Source organism: Lutjanus erythropterus, chromosome 15 (assembly GCF_056507025.1).
Source record: "Lutjanus erythropterus isolate fLutEry1 chromosome 15, fLutEry1.hap2, whole genome shotgun sequence".
Taxonomy (NCBI): Eukaryota; Metazoa; Chordata; class Actinopteri; order Lutjaniformes; family Lutjanidae; genus Lutjanus; species Lutjanus erythropterus.
Genome location: NC_139331.1, coordinates 32,773,493 through 32,792,762, shown reverse-complemented (window position 1 = coordinate 32,792,762; position 19,270 = coordinate 32,773,493). Strand labels below are relative to the sequence as shown.

Here is a 19,270-nt window from a genome sequence, read left to right as displayed (position 1 = left end):
GAATCTCTCACCTTACACTGCTGATCTGGACGGGTCAATAATGTTTGTTTGGGAGGCAAGGACAAGAAATTCTTAATAGTCAAAGCAAAATTAGCCAGTGGGTTTTGGTTAGTTTCAGGGTCACTTTTTAGGTTAACATAATATCTATTGACATAAATCTAATCAAAACTTTGGTAAAGTGTTTGCTGTAAATATGTGTCTCCTCTGATGGCTGCCATTGTTTGCTCTCCACGGGGAAGGAGGCACATTTAAATCTGCAACTTTCTCCTTTCTGGGTTCTGGATTCTGTGGAGATGCAGCCCCGGCTTGTTTCCTCATTGATTGGTGCATCTGATCGCACAACAACTATCCGAAACAACAGAGACTGTTCAGTTTGTAAGCTGGCGAGCAGCAGAGGACAGTATTGTTTTGCCCTCCAAGGAGGAACACTGATAAACTGAGACTGTTTCCTAACCAGTTAAAAAAGTCCTTGTAGTAGCTTCAACCATACGTCTTGCATGGCACAAATCATAACCAATATGAGCTGCAGCTCGCTGAGGAATACACAGCAATAATGGTCGATTTCACCCCATCAATACCACATCTCTCTGAGTTTGTCATAACTGTGCCGTGATGAGCTTTGGGATGTGTTACAACCTAAATCAATAAGAGTTCTCCTCAGGCTGGTTGTGTTTCAAAATCAATTCAAAGGAGGAATAATAAGAGGCCGCCTTATTTCATTACTGAATAAACTCTTTTGAACACGAGGCCTACTTTTATCCTGTTGTGAAAAGAGGCATGACAGGCATATGAGTACTGTGAGCGGCCGCTTTAGGCTTCTTGGTGTATTTTCTTTTTCTTTTTTTTTAAAAGGAGCTTCAATGAGGAAAACCTCTGACATTAAAACAGCCCCTTTGAAACAATTAAGCAGCCTGATGGAGGTCAGAGAAAACCACCAGAGAGAAGTGGTCTTTTTAGGCAGGGCGAGGTGCAGTTAGCGGACCGCGGAGTCAGGCGGGCGGGCACCACGACAAACCACAGGAAGAGCCAGAACTCCTGTTAGGTACCAGCTCACATTAGGGCAGGAAGGAACGGCATTTAAAACCATCTTTATAGCTCGAAAAAGGAGAAATAATAGAGCTGAGAATGATAATTAGCTTCAGGCTGTACAGTGCTATATGATGACTGTACGGTGTGGTCACAGTCTGAGGATCTCTGTCGCCATGAAAATCCTCTCGCTACACAAACAGCCGACAATAAAGGCTTTCAGTGTTCCTCTGCTGCAGGCGGCCTAAAGCAGGAGTTTGTAAAAGTGTTCAGCTCGGGCCTCAGACTGTGTGAACTACGTCCTGTCTGCCACACAGGAGCTACAACACTCGCACCGTTGTCGCACGCCGACTCGGACAAGATTTGCACGAGGAGATTTTGGATTCCAGCCCATTAAAGTAACAGTCTGACATTTCCACAGTTTAGTTAAGCTCAGAGCAGGTCTCAACATTTAATCTACAGTATGAACTTTCTTTGGTAGAACAAGTTAGCATTAGCAAACATCACCGCTACGGATGAAAGCACTATATTTATTATTTTATTCATAGAAAATGGGGACGTCGTGGTAGCCTCGTGGTTGAGACGCATGACACAACATAACCACAACATCCCTGGTCTCTCACTACCCATGTAGATACTGTCTTCATCTAATAAATAACCTTTAAAATACATTTTTTTAGTTATATTCAGTGTTGGAGAGGTGTATCAACTTTAACAGTGATAATGTAATATAATGCATTACTAATAGGATTTTGATAATTAGATCTAATTATATTTATCATGTCAAGTACCAGATTAGCGAGGGCGCTGGATTCATTTCAGAAGTGGTGAGCAGCCAACAAGTTTCGAAAACTGCAGCAAAATACAGCAGCCAAGAAATGTGACAGCCACCTCGCTAACGGTTAAACAACTATAAACCAGCAGAAAAATTACCAACATAAACTACAATGTTCTGAACAGACACATTAAGAACGCTGACAAAAAGTAGAATGTGGATTTTGGAATGTAAAAAAAGCAGATTTAACAAACTGCTCAACTATTAATCAGTTATGAATCGATTATTAAACCAGTAACCAACTATTCTGCTGATCAATAAATGGATTGGAGTGAAGTTACTACATTTTTATGAAGGTTGTTGTTACTCGTTACTTTTAGGCTAAGCACAGCTTTGAAGTCAGCTGTTGCTGTTTTTTTTTCTTTTCTAAAATGTGATTGGCTGCACGTTGTGTTCCTCACAGAAGGAAACCAATCAAAGTACTCGCTCTCAACTGGGACTGATGCAAAAGCAGAAATACGTCATCCAGGCGCTTCAAGAACAAGCAAGCTCTCCCTCTTTCAGTAATGATGACGGTAGGAGAAAAACAAAATTAAATCTCAAGATGTTATTATGATTAGAAAAATACCACATAATTAATGTAAATATTCTGCCCCTGAAGCCAGAAAGAAATCTGTTATTTAACAGACTTGGAGAACTCTTTACATTCGGCTTCAGTCTAATTTTATGTGATGATTTTAATACATTAATGTCAGAAAATAACAACAGCTGTCCTTTTTGTTTATGATTGCATTTCTATGCTGAAGTTTTTATAGGTGTTTCCATAGACTTTGTGTAGCAGAGTGGTTCTACAAGCAGGTCAGTGCTTCATTAGGTGGTTTCAGAGAGTTACAAGGTTCAGTAAATGCATCGGGAAAACAACACAGTAATGTATTGATATCAGAAAACGTACTCTGTAATTTGTACTTTTGAATACTTGAGTATTTTTAAAAGCAAGTACTTTAACTCCACTTCATTAATTCATGATTAAAACTTTCCAAAGTGCTTCTTTCAGTGATGACTAATTCTCTGAAAAAGTCCTGGACCCACACCTGAGTCGAGCTCCACCTGTACTTGCCATGACCTAACCAAATCTATTACTGTAACACATTTTTGAATTTCCCAGCTAACTAACAAATAAACTGGGCTGAAATTAAAACCTTGGCGGAGGTTAAAAAGTACCAAACAAACACTCTTAAATTTAATCAAAAAAATTAAACATTACATAAAAATAAAAAAGAAAAAGACATCACAGTAGTGGACACTGATTGGCAAACATGGACTCTAACTAAATACAATTAAATAAAGATTTAGTGTATTACATCTTCAAAAAGTGGTTGATCACTAATTGAAATACAGAAAAAAAACTGTCTTCTTACATTAAACTTTATTTCCACAATGTTTTGTTCATCCAGCACTGAATGAGGCCACTGCTCAGCTCCAATCTCCAACAGTTTCATAAATGCATTTCCTTCCATCAAATTATTGACGCTTTTCTGTGCCGCTGCTGTCAAATTACATTGCTGTCAGTCCCCGTGTCCCCCCTGCCTGCTGCTAAACATAGCCTTTAATCACCACCCTGTGAACCTCAGTGATCATTTGGCTGATGGGTTGAAGTGATGAGGGCAGATTGTCCCGCTCTGCGTCCGTCGGGGCGGCTTACCTGCAGAGACTGGAGGGAGTCGGAGTTAGTGTCGCAGTACAGGATGATGTTGTTGGCCATGCTGAAGCTCTCTCTGACTCCCAGGTGGTAGAAGAGCGAGGGCTGCCGGAAAGCGTCCGTCATCTCCACAACAGCGATGTCTGACGGTGAGAGGGACAGACGTCACGTTAGGTGTCAGTGTTACAACTTTAATTGGGCCTGAAAACCTGAGCCCGGAAAGGCCCAAACCTGACAAAAGTCTCTCCGAACCCGACCCAAACCTGTGCCTCATTAGCATATTTCAGCCCAAACCTGATCACAGCCCGATATTTTTCTTAACAAGCAAGAGAAGTGAAAAAAAAGTAGTAGTTAGTACTGCTACTACTACTCATAGTAATAATGATAATAATATAACCCAAACCCGATGTAAGCCCTTGAAATATGTGAGAAATACGGCCAGACCCAACCCAAACCCGTCGGGTCTCATTGGGTCCCGTCAGGTTTGGGCACAGATTTCAAGCTGTAGTCAGTGTAGTTCTTTGAATGAAGAGTAAAACAACACGTAACAAAGTCAGTGATTCGTTTCCTGCTGGGCCAAAATAGCAAAAACCATAATATGAAATACTCTTTACGGACTTTTTCACTTCTGTGATAGCTGTATGTGTTTATACTATGCAATTCTTTAACATGTCACATTTTTGGAGATTAATGCAGATTAAGGTTGCCAAATGTATCAATATATTGATATTTTTTTGGTACCACATGTTTAAAATTATACAATCTACAATAATTATACATTTGATAGTATCCTAAGTACTGAAGCTATGAAAATAATGATCTAAGTCAGGAGTCTGCAACTTTTAGTAACAAAAGAAACAGTTTTGGCCAAAAAAAAAGGAAAGAAAAAACCTGTCCAGAGCTGCAATTATTAACTTTATTTCTTTTGGATATGGCATTCACAGCTAGTCTAGAGAGACTCGAGACTGGCCACAGGGAAAATTTAGAGGAAAAGGCTGTAGACGTAGGCTATAAAGGACAATTAAGTTGATAAAACATCAAAACTTTTTTTTTTTAGAGTAAAGGCTACACATTTTCAAAACTGGAGAATATAAGAAGCACATTTAGCCAACAACAATGAAAAATAAAATATTAAAATATTAAAAAGAGCAGAACCAGACAGTGTTCAGTAACTTTTTCTGCACCAGCACTGTGTGCAGGTTTTTAATTAAAAAAAAATAAAAATCCTGTTTTGTGTGCCTAGGACCTTTTTTTACTTTTTGCTACAGTATCAAAAAAGGTAGAGTATCATTTTTGATTCTAGTATTGTGTTGAAATTTTAAAATTTCTGGGTTAGAGAACAGACAGAACAGAACAGACACCACATTTACTGTGAAGTGAATGGAAAAACATGATTAGACATGAACTGGCTTCAGTCTGCAGTAGAGCTGCAATCATTACTCAGTTAATACTATTGTGATAATAGAGCTTCTTAAATTGAGGATTTGCTGTTTTTCTTTGTCATTTATGACAGTAAATGAAGAATCTTTTGGTCACTTTGGACTGATGGTTGGACACCAGAAGCAATTTGAAGACTTCACTTCAGTCTCTGGGAAATTCTAGTAATACTAGCTTTTCATTATTTTGTGGCATTTAATAGATAAGATTGTTATGGTTAACAATAGCAGGCAGATGAGTTGATTTTACTGGCCAGTCAAGCTGAACTGGGAAAATCCTTTCTTTGTGAACTTGAGAGCGCATGAGGACATTATCATGTTGAAACAGGAAAACCCTTCCCCAAACTGTTGGTACAAAGCTGGAAGCACACTCACTGTATTCTGTAGATTTCCTATCAGTTGAACAAAGGGGCTTTTTCCATGAACAACAGGCGAAGATCAAAAGAACGTGGAAACTTCACACGTACAGCATTTTTTTATTTAGTAAAAAATGATCTTTAACATTATGTACCTTAAAAATAACACCTTCAAAATAATTTTGATGCTATTCTGCTATATCCTGTATTAGGATGAATAGTGCTTCTGTCATTCACACCAGCTGATACGTCACTGGTTTTGGTGAAACTGGATCATAGTTCATGTAGAAAATGTTTTCTGTTTTCCCCTCTGATGTCCTCTGGCTGCTCTGCCTTGGCTCTCTGTGATTTACAGAGTTTCCTGATGGACAGTGAAGTAAACTGCTGCTAAATGTAGCTGCTGTTAGCTAGTTAGCCTTTAGGTGAGGTGGAGTGTTTTTTTTTTTGGAGGATGTACAGAGGAAGCTAAGACGAGAAAAAGAGAGTGACTAAGCAAGAGGCCGTGGAACAACAGTAAATGCTGGACCGGCTTTAGTCGTTGGCGAGAGCTTCATGAAATACAACGCTGCAAGACAGACGCCGAGCTGGACCTCATACTGTTGGAAAGCAGTCAAATGCACGTGTATAGCTGTCCATATTTACAACAGTAATTTGAAAAACACTGATCAACATTTTTCATCATTTTCTGACATTTTATAGGCAAACGACTATTAGTCTATTAATGGAGAAAATAATCAACTGATTAATTAACTATGAAAATTTGGCAATTATAAATTACGTGCACTTAATACAGACAATTTTGATCGGTTGGTTGATAAAATACATTAAATATTGAAGGCAATCATTGAGTAAAACTCCAGAGAATTTGCTGATTTCATATTGTTAACTAAACAATATTTACCTTTGCAACACAGTGGGTCAAATTAAAAAGAAGCATTAAAAGACTGGAAACAAATGGTGTGTTTGTTATTGTTTTGTCATCAGTTTTTCTATAAATCCATCCTAATACATCCTGCATCTTATTAAAGGTGGATGTTCCTGCTGTATCTGTTCATGTCTGTTTTTCATTAAAGCAAACAGACTTTCTTTATTGTTCTGGGACAGGGATTCGACTCAGAGGTCAGAGGTTAATGCACAGATACAAAACCTCATCATGTCTGTGTGTGTCAGTATAAACTACAGGCTGTGAGAGGCGATGTTCGCTGTGGTCTCTATATGATGAGGCTGCTGTCAGTTATAGATTCCGGTGTCACAGAGACAAGTGGAGCTAATTCAGAACTGCTCTCTTGAAAAAACAGCACATTTCCACAGATGGAGGCGGTCTGACCCGCCTTTTCAACTCTATCAGCGAACACAAACGCACTCGATACCACACCGACTGCAGCTGGACTCCACGCCGTATGATCTGGATCAATAGGTCAATAGGGGTCAATATTGCCAAGTGTCACTCAAGCCGGCAGGGACTACAGCTGCTGGTGGAGGGGCGGAGAGTTCCCGGCCTTAAACCAGGAGTCCTCTGAGCATAACAGACTGCTGTGTGACCAAAGACGCCTTTCATAGGTAATAACACACCATAAGACCCTGCAAACAGCCTAAAACCCCCAAGATTCCTACATTTAAAGTCCATTATGATCAGTATGTGGTATTAAAGCAGCAATATATAGCAACTGCACATCCAGAAATGAGTCTAAATACTGAGTTGGAGCCATAAATTATATATTATACAGGTTGAAATCCTATTTAATATACGATCTGTGGTTGAAGTGAGTTGTTTCCTCCTGCCCCCTCCTCCCCAGACTCAAGGAAGCTCAGGCAGGCTGCAGGAAAACTGCAAGAGCGCAAGACAAGTGCATGTTTGCCAAGTCTTGAGACCTCAAAAAACAGGGATAGTACACTAATACGTACACTGTGACAGCATTTTTTATGCTGAAGAGTACTAATTTTAATTTCGATTCTCAGGAAAGTATACAGAACAATTCCTCCCACGAGCGTAACCTTGCATAAACCAATATCCATCACTTTTCATTCACTTGTGTATTTTTTGCCCTTGCTTCTTAAATAAAATAATAAAATGCTTTTATTCCTTCACTTACGAAACATGAATTCCTCTTAGAAATCTGGGTTGTTCTGGTGAAACACCAGACTTTTAGAGCCGTATTGAGTTTATACACACTGTAGTTTCACAAACATGTGAAATTTTGTCTGGTTTCTCTACTCCTCTCTGACAGTAAAACAAAAATGTGCAGCTCTGAAACACTGATCAACATTTTTCACCATTTTATGCATCAAACAACTAATAGATTAATGGAGAAAATGATCATCTGATTGACAGAATTAATTAATCGAGAAAATGATCGACAGATGGAAATAATCGGTAGCTGCAGCTTGTTTCTCCTTTAAACACGCTCATAAATGTGTGGAATAAGCATGGCAGTGTTATGGAGGGTCACACACGAGGTGGGGGCGGGGACACGGCGTCCCTGAGGCCGCCTCGCACCGCTGATAACAACAAAAACCATTCGGGCCGGTGGCTGCGCTCCAGTAATGACAGAAGAGCTCGGAGAGTCACAGAGATAACTCTGCCGCACCCTGGTTTTTCTCATCTGTTTCCAACTCTCCGCCTCTCTGTGTCAACAAACACATTACACGCAGCTTAAGAGCAGAGAAGCTCTGATGCGGCCGACAACATCTTTCGCCCTTAATGGATCGCGGCGAGCTCGCACCCATTAGAGCTGGTGGACTGGAAAGCACTGAAATATTCATCTTGAGTCAGTGGGGGAAATGTAAGCACATGTTCTCCATGCAAGACGGCCTGATGATAGCAGGGCTCAACAAGAAGGATCGCCCGCTTTCCTGGGGCTTCTTTGGGTTTTTAAGTGACAAAACGAGACTTGAAACTTGTTTGTTTGGTACAGACCCCAACAAATGTCACATCATCACAATTTCATCAGTTTTCTATCAGTAAAAAATGAAACTGAAATACAGAACCGGCCCTTCAAAGGCAACCATAATGCTGATTTTGACGCCCCTGCTCTCTTCGTTTGGTAAAGATCCCAGCCAAAGTCACACCATAATCATTTTAATGTTTTTCAATGCAAATGAGAATAATGATGCAAAAATGATCACTTCTTCTAACATCGCAAGTCATATAATAATTGTAATATCATTCAACACTTTACACCGTCAGAACAAGTTATTCAAAGCAGCCATGTGAACGCTCACAATTTACATGCAGAGTTAACATCAAGCAGTCACTTTATTTCATTGGCTTTGTGGCTGCATGCCAACACAAGCCTGCAGAGAGAAGCCTATCGGAGTCTGTGTGGTTGAAGCGCTGGAGAGCTTTTGTCAGTGATGAGGGGCCGTGCAGCTCCCTCGCTCCTCATCAGCACATGCAAATTCAACCAGGAAGCAGGCACTTGTTGCTGGCCTCAGAGGTTCTCATCATCAACCCCTTCCTCCACACAGGCTTTGAAAACACAGCCTCGCATTTTCATTAGAGCCGAGCAGGCGGAGGACAGAGGGGGGATATGAGGGATTTTTAAGCTGCGCGCCGCTCTGTGCGGCGATGCGGAATATCAAGGGGGTTTTGTTCTCTGGATGAGCAGCCGACATCCTCGCATCAGGACACCTCCTCTGTGATTGAGTGCAAGTTAGGTTTCACTTTCTGACGCACGAGGCGGAGGGGGAAAGAACACCTTAATCCTCACTCACTGACCTCTTCTGAACAGCCACTTGTTGCTTCCATATCTGTGACGCATTTCTGTCAATGGTTCAGATTCATGGAGTGTTCGAATGTCTCCTGTGTCATTAAGTCCAAACAAAGACTGGACACTTTTCATTGAGGTTTACTGGACTTTAAGTAGAGAAATACTTTGTACACCACGCCTAAGCTTACTGCAGGCCTTAAACATCCCCTCCAGAAATGCATTAAGACATGTGTAGGCTACAAATAGTTGGCTTGGAACAATAATATGTGTCTCATAGGGCTGGGTAACAAAATTGGTACTTTTAAGGGTCTAACCAAAAACAAATTTCATAGTGTGAAAGCCAAGTCCTCGATGCACGCCTGAGGTCGGCGCCAAAGTTTAACCCTCTACAAACAACCTCATCAATCTTCAGGCAGTTAATTAGCTTTTTTGGATTTGGTGATAACTGGGCTTTTTCACCGTCTTGGTTGCCGTGATTTAACATTTTTACTAATGTTAGCAGGCAGGCGGCAGGGCCATTCTGTGCGGAGTTTGCATGTTCTGCTCGTGTCTGCGTGGGTTCTCTCCGGGTGCTCAGGCCTCCTCCCACAGTCCAAAGACATGCAGGTTAATCAGCTAATTGGTGCCTCTAAATTGCCTGTAGGTGTGAATGTGAGCGTGGATGGTTGTCTGTCTCTATGTATCAGCCCTGTGATGAACTGGCGACTTGTCCAGGATGTACCCCGCCTCTCGCACAACGTCAGCTGAGATAGGCTCCAGCCCCCCCCTCATGACCCCTCGTGGATAAACTGTTACAGACATTGAATGAATGAACTAGTGTTAGCCACTGGCTGCATAGTTTCCTTACCAAGATGTCATTTAAAACGCTAAAACAGTGTGTAAGGTTTATCAGTACGTCCAAAACTGGACTGAAACCACAATTTGTGAATCACAGACTATCATTACAGAAATATTTGCAAAATATTCAGTTTGCAAGCACTGTGGCTGTAATGACAACAACAACATAACAAGAAGGATAACACAACAGTGTTGCCATGGTGACAGACTGACAGGCTGCAGGTTGTAGAGACAATACAGGGAGGGGACGGGGACGGGGATGGATTTCAGGTACCAGGTACCCAACCCTTGTGTCTAATATGTTTTCTTCGCTTCACTTTAAGTCTACATGCATCGGTGGCTTTAAATTTCTATATTACACTTGTATAAGTTACAAATTGGACTAGGATTGACTTCAAAACTCGTTGTGATGTCAGAAATCATGCTGATAGGCCCGCCCCTTAAAATCAGATTTTCAGTGTACACAGAGAATCTTTGCACTTCCAGCAGACAGATGTGAAAACATCCTTCTAGCGTCAACTTCTGCTCATATGTCATTCTGCACAGCGAAGCTCACACATCCAACTGTAGGAACAAGAATAAACACATTTTCGAGCGGAGTGGGACTTCAACAATCCTGAGCATACAGGCAATAAAAAGGCTGTTTAGCTTCTTCAGTGCTCTTACTTCATGCACACAAGGTACGGCTGAATGTCAACATCCAGACAGCGCAGGTTGGCTGATGAATAAAAGATAAGCTTGTCTCATTTCTCTGCTGGTAGGAGACCCCCATCAATATCACATCTCAGCCAAACTTTAATGCAAACAAGCCATTAAAAAAGAAACTGTGTCACACACAGCTGTATTTTCTTGCAAAAAGGTTGCAGTCGCGTTTTTAAAATGCAGCGAAAACATGGGTGGGGTAGTTTTGCATGGCTCTGCTTGTAAACCTCACCTGCTTCACGGGAATACATCTGAGCCAGGGAAAATGTTTTCTGTCACAGGGCACAGCTAATATAGATGATGAATAAAGAACACAGCCGACGCTGAGCACATATGAAAAAAAAAAAAAAAGGGCACACAAGCGAGTCCTGTTCTGTTGGGAGAGTCGAGAGGAGCAATCAGTTTTCATAAGTGCTTTGTTCTCACAACAAAGCCCCTGAGAGCTGACAACACTTGACTGGTGGCGTATGATGTCGTCAGCGTGGAGTATTTCAGTCTGGATGCACGACACGTAGGCTACTGAAGAATAATATTAGAAAACCAGGAGAAAAACATGTAGCAGACTGTAGTAAGAAGGTGAAGACGGAGGTCGACACACAGAAACATCCTTTATTTCCTCCACAGGACTTTAGCTCTTACTACAAAGACAGAGTTGTGACTTGAAAGTAGTGCTGGGCAATTCATCAAAATTTTATCGACACTGCAAAAGGGCCTTCTGCCATTTTCAGATCACAGGTGCAATATTTGTTAAAGGCAAAATATCATTGGCCTATACATCATATTCTACAGATTTAAGAAACACTTTTGTTTGGTACAGATCCCAACAAAAATCACACCATTAATCACACCATTACAAGTCAAAATAATCGCATTTAGATCATTTTATAAAATTTTTCAGCCCTGCAGTTTCAGTACAAGCAGCAAGTTCTTTTCTTATTTGTGCCCAAAGACAAGGTGTTACTTTAAAGGTACAGCTAGATAGACGGATCATTAGTCAGTTGATTGATGAGTAATTTGCAACTGTTTTGACTGTCAGTTAATTCTTGGAGTCATTTCAGCCATGTTAGTAGCGCAGCTCTATGAACGATGGTCCACAACTTCAGTCTAGACTGAAATATCTCAGCAGATAATAGACGGACTGAAAATGAACCCTAATAACTTTGGTGATCCAAGTTTTCCCTCAAGCAGTTTCTGTATAATAAACTGCGCGGCATTTATAAGGATGGAGAATATAATCCTTGTGAGCATTTGATGACTAAACAAACCAAAGGAGGAAATGCTTCACACTTCAAAGCACTGTTGACATGTTGTGAATACACCCAAACAAAATGTGACACTTCTCCAGTAATGACAGGGTATCTCCAAAATGTGTGCTGCCAGTGGTGTCATGATAGGCTTCGTGCCACATTAAGGACAATACTCTTGAATTCACGGAGGCAAACGGCTCAGAGATGGGAGACAGCGGCTGTGATTTATTTATTTATTTATTCTTTTTGCCTGATTCGACAGCAGAACGTTTCTGGAGAGCGTTCAGATGTCGTGATCGCTTACCAACGCGACGGCGCGGCAGAGTGCACGCCAATGTAACAGCAGACCTGCCAACATAGTGTTGACAGAAGGCTGGGTGAAGCAGCAGAGTAACTCGAGTCACGCAGGCACCCTTTTTAACGGTTCCTGCCACCTGATCTCATGCGCTCACCTCAGCTGTTGTTGTGGTCGTTGTCATTGCCTGAAATCGGTAGAGAACTCGAGTCTGTCTGCACCGGGGAGAGAGACGACAGGAAAAAAACAAAAAAACAAACCAAAACATGCATAGTGATGCCCTGATAATCCTGCTACACCTCCTACGGCTGGACCTGCTACTGTTGACCAAAGCTAAATTGATTCCCTCGCCTACAGCTCAAAGCAGAGGAGGAAAAATAATTCAATACTCTCGCACACTATCTGGCTTTCAGCAGCGCTCGGCCTGCTGCTGCTGCAGGTTCCTCGAGCCCAGCGGTGCCTCTGAGGGGGGAGACGGAGGGAGGAGGCGAGGGGTGATGAGCAGCTCAGAGAGCGGGGAGCTGCATGAATTCACCGGGAATTGTTCTGGTGTCTGTGGTATATGGATCCTTCTCAGTCCTCCCCCGAGTGCCTCCACATACTCTTTTTGGCGGAGGGGTGGGTTGGGGGGCGGGGGGGGGTTCTGCTCAATATTATAATCTGGGCAGATCTAAATGGCACTGGAGACTGTTGGAGTGGATATGGATTATTTCTGCAAACTCAAAGTGTCTTTTGTCTTTCTCTCCTGCGCTCGGAGCCAAATGGGGAGAATACATTTGGACACAAAGAAATCTATTTTAATGAGTGTGGGCTGTTGGGAAACGTAAACAGTCACTAGCAACAGCCTTCAGCTAGAAACAACACCGAGACTGAGTGCATCAGCTGCACTATTTATCCCTGAAGCTGTACGCAGTGTATGTTAATGCAACCAAAAAATGTTTTCATTATGGATTTAATCTGTAGATTTGAGGATGGGGATTCATTCCTGACCTTGGCAACAAACTGTATATCTGTGAGCAGGTATTCTTAACAAAAGGTTCATTCATCAGCTTTTTCTCCAGGGTTTTCAATCTTATCGCACAGCCTCCCTCAGCTTCAGATTATGCTGCGTGATGCCACCTGAAGCGCCACTCACCGACGGGGGCGGTGTGATACCTTCGAACGCTTTGGGAAAAAAAGCTTGTGAGTGAACAGTGAGTAAAAAAATTATATTGCAAAAATCACTCAAATCAACCTTTAAAGGGACAGTTCGCCCCAAAGTCAAATATACATATTTTTGGTTCTTCATTTATATTGTTTTGGTATTAGTTGCAGAGTTTTTGACATATCGGCTGTAAAGATGTCTGCCTTCTCTCCAATATAATAGAACTAGATGCATCATATACTCAAAGCATTAAAAAAAAACATATGATATGGCTAATATGGCCAACATCTCCATAATAACGCCTTAAAACGCCCCTCACAAAATACAAGAGATTCGTCAGTTGCTCAGGTGTCCTACGATGAAGCGAGGGCTGAACAATTTTGAAAAAATATCCTTGTTTTGCCTGATTTTGCAACTGTGATAGGATTTGCAATATAAGAAGTAATGATAATTTTTACATCATTACTCTTATTTTGACTGAAAACCACAGGTGTGTGGTTTGAAATATGGATTTTTCATTTTGAAGTGAACTTTAACATTCAAGCTTAATTTTAACTGCACTGGGGATAAATTAGTTTTTGTACATGTTCTTATTTTTGACAGGCATCAGAATTTAAACTGTTCATACAGGTGGTGAAGGATGTTTTTCAGTGAGCTGATTTTACGTTTGCTCTATTGCCCAATCGAGGTACGCTATTTTTACATTTACCACTGACATGCCATCACCAGGTGCTCAACTGAATGTAAGCACATAACATTTAACATTCTATTTAGGAAAAAAGCTCCATGCATTCAAAAAAATAAAAGTTGTATTGACTGCAAAACTTGAATTTTTGTCCAAATATACGCCTGAATATTTGAAACCAACAAAACCGACAGGTTGCACATTTAAGATTTAATATAATCTGGTTTTTCTAGCAAGGTAAGGTGAGGATAAAATGTTTGCATGTGGAGGTATGTGCCCTGACTCTGACCTAATAACACTTCATATTTTTGAAAATGTCACTGCTTTGCAATGCTAAAAGCCCCGCAATTACACCGTGACAGCACTGTTTACTCTGGTCACTCAGGGGCCAGATGCAAAGGCCTGCAGCTTTATTGTGTTTGACTTGGAGTATGTAGGAGCAGGACAGGTACAGGAGGTAAATAAAGCACTCGTTACAACCAATTACATAACAGCTACACATAAGATGTTGTAACCATGGAGACTCAGCCAGGCTGTAAGAGATGTGAGTGGTTTTTCCCCTTATCGCTGCAGGAGAAGGAGGGAACGAGGCTCACGTTAGCGGAGCAGAGTGCAGCGGGGAGGATTTCCCTGGAGCTCGTCCCACACGGAGGACAGAAAGACACAGTGGAATTTATGTCTCCGAGCTCCACTGGAAATCATTTCCCACACTCGAGAAGTCTTTTTCCTCCCCCTAAAAAAGGGAACCTTGGAGAGTATAATGTCCGAACTCTCTGCCAAATTTCCAGGGACAGCAGAGGATGGTTGTTGTGTTCTTGTGTTGTGGCAGCTGTGTGATGATTATCTCCTGTACTCGTTCCACAGATGATGCTTCACTGCTGTCAGATTGAAGCGATACGCAGGATAATAGAGCCATAAGACTAAGATTAGAAGACTTCGACTTCAGACAGACTTAAAGGTGTCCTTTAGAGTTCTCTTATAAACAAACACAGCTATGTTTACATTCAGCGTTTCATGTATAAACGTACTGAGTGGATCCCTAAAGCCTTACAAACATGTTGAGTGCATTTCTGTCCTCATATCTGCAAGGTCATTTATTAGGGATGCGCATGTGAAGCACGTATGTCCGCGCTGCGCAGGTTTGATGAAGTGTCAAAACTGATATCGAAGTTGCTGACTGCAAAGATGCACTGATTTCAATTTTCTTGGCTGATTCCGATTTTCACACTTTCTAAGAACTATAATTGACAGCGTTCACAAACATTTTTGCTACATTTCTTGTAAAATTTAATTGGATGTTCAGAATATAGCACCAGATTACAGCCAGGCCTTACTATATTATTATATCATGATATTAATATTATGTACTAGAGGGAACACAATTTCATGGGATCTTGCGTGATGCGATTTCAGGTGATCTTGTGTGGAAGCAGATGTAAACAAACCAGAGACTAATGCGGTGCAACAGTTTGCTGCAGTAAAACTTTGCAGTGAGAAAAACAGAAGCAGAAGTTAAAGGAGTCTGGATGAGAAAATGTTTGAGGAGACTCATCAACACGGGTTGTTTAGTCTTCAGCCTGAACAGGAGGTGAGATTTAAACTGTCAGTCTGTGAACAGCAGTCTGCTGCTGGCTAACATTAGCATGAAGAGCTAGAAAGTTTACTGCTGTTCAGCGAGGAAGAGCATTGTATTTTGATTCATTTATTGATTATCATCATGTTCAAATATTGGTTAAGAAAAATACGCAAAGTTTGCATCCCTATATGACTTGAAAGCAGCTCTGCAGGATGGCGTCTTGGTTTTATCAGATGAAAATCAAATCATTCCATGTACTTTGGGAAGCAGGTTTGGTTCACAGCACATCAGACACAGAATTCTGCAATCTTTTTATGATTAGTCACATCATCAACTTGTCAAAATCACAGAAACCACTGGTGCAACAGTTCGAGGAAAAAACAAGGTGGTGCACGTTTGTCCCTCAGGGAAACTCCATCACTCAAGAGGAGTGACATTTTTACTGCTGCAGTTTTAAATTTTCTAATTTGCCTCTTGACTGTGCCAACTGTTCCTTCACCACACGCTCAGTAGATGAAAGGGAAGCAAACAAAAAGTCTATAATGCATTCAGGTCAGAACAAAACAAATGACCCGATGCAGATGTGTCCCTGAGAACTGAAAGGCAGAGTGGAAATTGTCTCTACAAGTGGTCAAACAACTTTAATGAATTCCAAATCAGGTTCAGCTACATGTGAGGCCAAAAAGCCACACAAAGTATAAACAGCCAGTGGCAGCATTCTCCCAAAAATACAACCCTGGGAATGGAAGAAAAGCACCATACAAGTCATTCAGCTGAGATTTTCTGTCTACAAATACGTCTCTACTCCCAGAGGATAAAATGGGAAATAGTGGACAATGGTCATTCTGTAGTATAGGTGCCCTGCCCAGCAAAGATTAATGCTCCCTTTATTTTTAACCATGAGCGTGCTCGAGAGAAACGACCCCAGCCCTGAAAGCACCGCGATGCAGGAAATGAGCCCAACCAGTCGCACCGTTCTCCTGGCAGACTGGTCCTTTTTACCTCTGCTGCACTTTGTTGCCTTTTCACACGTTGAGATTTTGCAAACCGTAGTACCACGGCCCCGAGGGGGAAAAAGAGCTCTGAGCAGAATGTGAATTCATCTGCGGCTGACAAACATGTTGGGAGAAACCCTGTGCCACTCTGCAAGCTGCCCCGACTTGCCCATTTAACTTACTTCCTGTTTTCTTTTTCACTGAAACTGAATTCAGTGAAAGAAGAGGAATTTGTCTTTTTGTCAACTTGCAATCAAACTTTGCAATGAACAACTGTGCTTATTTGCAAAATGCTGCGGTGAAATAAAGCTGCACTAAGCAGGAGTTTTCCATCTGAAACAGCAGGAGCATCACACACCAGCATGGCTGATAAAAAATCTCCACGCAGGATTTCTTCATGTGTTTGACAATTCCTGCAAAAGTTACTGTTGCAAACTTACTGCGAACTGTCAGACATCAGTGAATGAAGCCTGCTGAGGTTTTGAAGGTTTATTTGGCCTTCAGATTTTTAACTATGGCTCTGGGGATGACAGTGTTGGTCGATCGGCCTGCCACTTAAGTCTTGTCTGAAATATGTCTAGATGATGTACCATGAAACTTTGTACAAACATCCATGTTAGCCAGAGGATAGTCTGGCTCACTGGATGTACACTGTGGGTATTAAGTCTGCTATTAGCCACCTATTTTAGGCAGCATCAGTTATCTGCATGCTACCATTTTCAAAATCCCTGTTGCTACAGGAAACAACAACAGGGACGCTAATGTTGCAAACGTAAACAAACAAAATGTAAACCTTTGCGAGGATTTAGTCATTTAAATGCAGAGTGCAAAAGTTCCACCAAAACATGTTAGCCCTCAACTGTATTTTTCAGGGGCACTGTCGTGACAAAAGTTTAAAAAACTATTTGATGAAATGCCATCATTAGAAACTTTTCATTTAGCACCATCACTGTCCAGCACTTTATGACTAAATACTTGTACTGCTAACAACAGTCCCATCACCATCAGCTGTATTTAAGTGCTAATTAGCATGCTATGCAATACTTGCATGCTAACAAACTAAAGATTGTGCACATGGCAAACACTGTATTTGCTTAGCAACAACATGTTAGCACTGTCATTGTGAACATGTTTAGCTGCTAGTACACCTAGCACAGCTGCTAGTCTTGTTGGTACATTTAGATCAGGGGTCTCAAACTCAAATTGTCTTGGGGACCACTGCAGCATTCATGTGCTGCAAGCAAGCAAAATATTTCTGAAAAAATAACTTTTTTGTCTGCATTACTACATTAGGGAGGGGGAAACGGGGCCAGATAAGGTTCCCGGGCCGGCAGTCTGAGATCCCTGATTTAGAGGCTGATTAGCTACAAGATTTTCTGTATGCTTACATGCACAGATAACTTAATTACAGTGAATAATTGCATTAAAGGTGCAGTAAGGGATTCTGCAGAAAGACAGTTGATAGTCGAGTCTCATCCCCAGGTCATCAGATACGTTATTTGATGACCTGGGATTAAGACTTAATAACTATCTTCCTCCAGAATCACTAACTCCACCTCTACTGTAACAATCTGATGAATGGGCAAACATGAGCAGTAACTTCCCTGAAATTACTGGAGTTTACATCATTCGTTAGGAAGTTGGGTTAATGTTCAGCGGAGTGTTTGGCAGCCTGCAGCAGAAACGCTGTGTAAACTTCTAGAGCACCTTAACAAACACACATAGTGACACACACAGTGAAATGAAACACATAGTGACACACACAGTGAAATGAAACACATAGTGACACACATAGTGAAATGAAAGAGTTTTTCTGTCGGCACGTAAGAAAGCATTTTTCATCTTCCCACAACCACCCATGCTTTACTTTCATCAAACGCACAGCTTTGCATTAACATCAGTGTGTGACCTTTGTGGTGTGTGTGTGTGTGTGTGTGTGTGTGTGTGTGTGTGTGTTTGTGTGTGTGTGTGTGTGTGTGTGCAGAATCAAAACAGTAAAAAACCCACCCTACAGCTGCATATGTACATGAAGAAAGTACAATTATCACATACTGCGATGTAGAGCGCATGTAACTGCGAAGAATGACTGAGAACTTGTTGCATTCAGCGATGTGTTTTATATGCATTTAAGAGGTGATGACAACAGTTCAGCTCCATCTGAGAGAGAGCTGTGCAGCTTACAGAGGACCTCTGATGCAGACAAACCGGTATCCCTGCTTCTCCTACAATAGTTGGACCGAAAATGCATCCAAAGTATTTAAATCAAAATCAAATTAAATCATCTTGTAGATATCACTGAACACTACTGCTCCAGATATACTTTTCCCAGCATAATCCCGCTGATCTTTTGAGGTAGATAGAGGCACAGGCTGCTTACTGGTGTTTTGTTATCATCACCACTGATATGAGTCACTCTCTCTTACCCTCCTCTGTTTTCTAAAGACGCTGGCTACCCGCTCCTGGTGCCTTTTCTTTCACCTCAAATGAACCCCTGATAAGACCTTAAAGGGAGCTTTGATACACCGCCAGCTTCCCAACCTCCTGTCATTTTTTTCTGTGGAGCACTTAAGAGATTTACCCCGGGGTTTCTCCAGCAGTATACTGCACTTACAACATGTTCAGCGTATATGAAGAACGCCCTCTGAAGAGGCTGTTTGATGTTGAAATACTGAGATGTAGGGGATTACTGTTATTAGCCTGCAGAGCATGCAAAGTCAAAGAGAAAACCCTGACGTAATGTGACAGTTGGCTGTTAGCTTCCGATTCTGAGTCTCCACTGCACTTCCT

The 19,270-nt window shown here is 41.4% G+C and overlaps 1 protein-coding gene across 1 annotated transcript in view; it reads right to left on the bottom strand.

Moving 5' to 3' along the window:
* map3k5 (mitogen-activated protein kinase kinase kinase 5) overlaps nucleotides 1–19,270 on the bottom strand; it is a 104,846-nt gene that overhangs the window by 71,877 nt on the left and 13,699 nt on the right. The window contains exon 2 of the mRNA XM_084738256.1: nucleotides 3,504–3,643. Coding sequence (XP_084594382.1) covers nucleotides 3,504–3,643 — 140 coding nt within the window. The remainder of the gene's footprint in view (nucleotides 1–3,503; nucleotides 3,644–19,270) is intronic.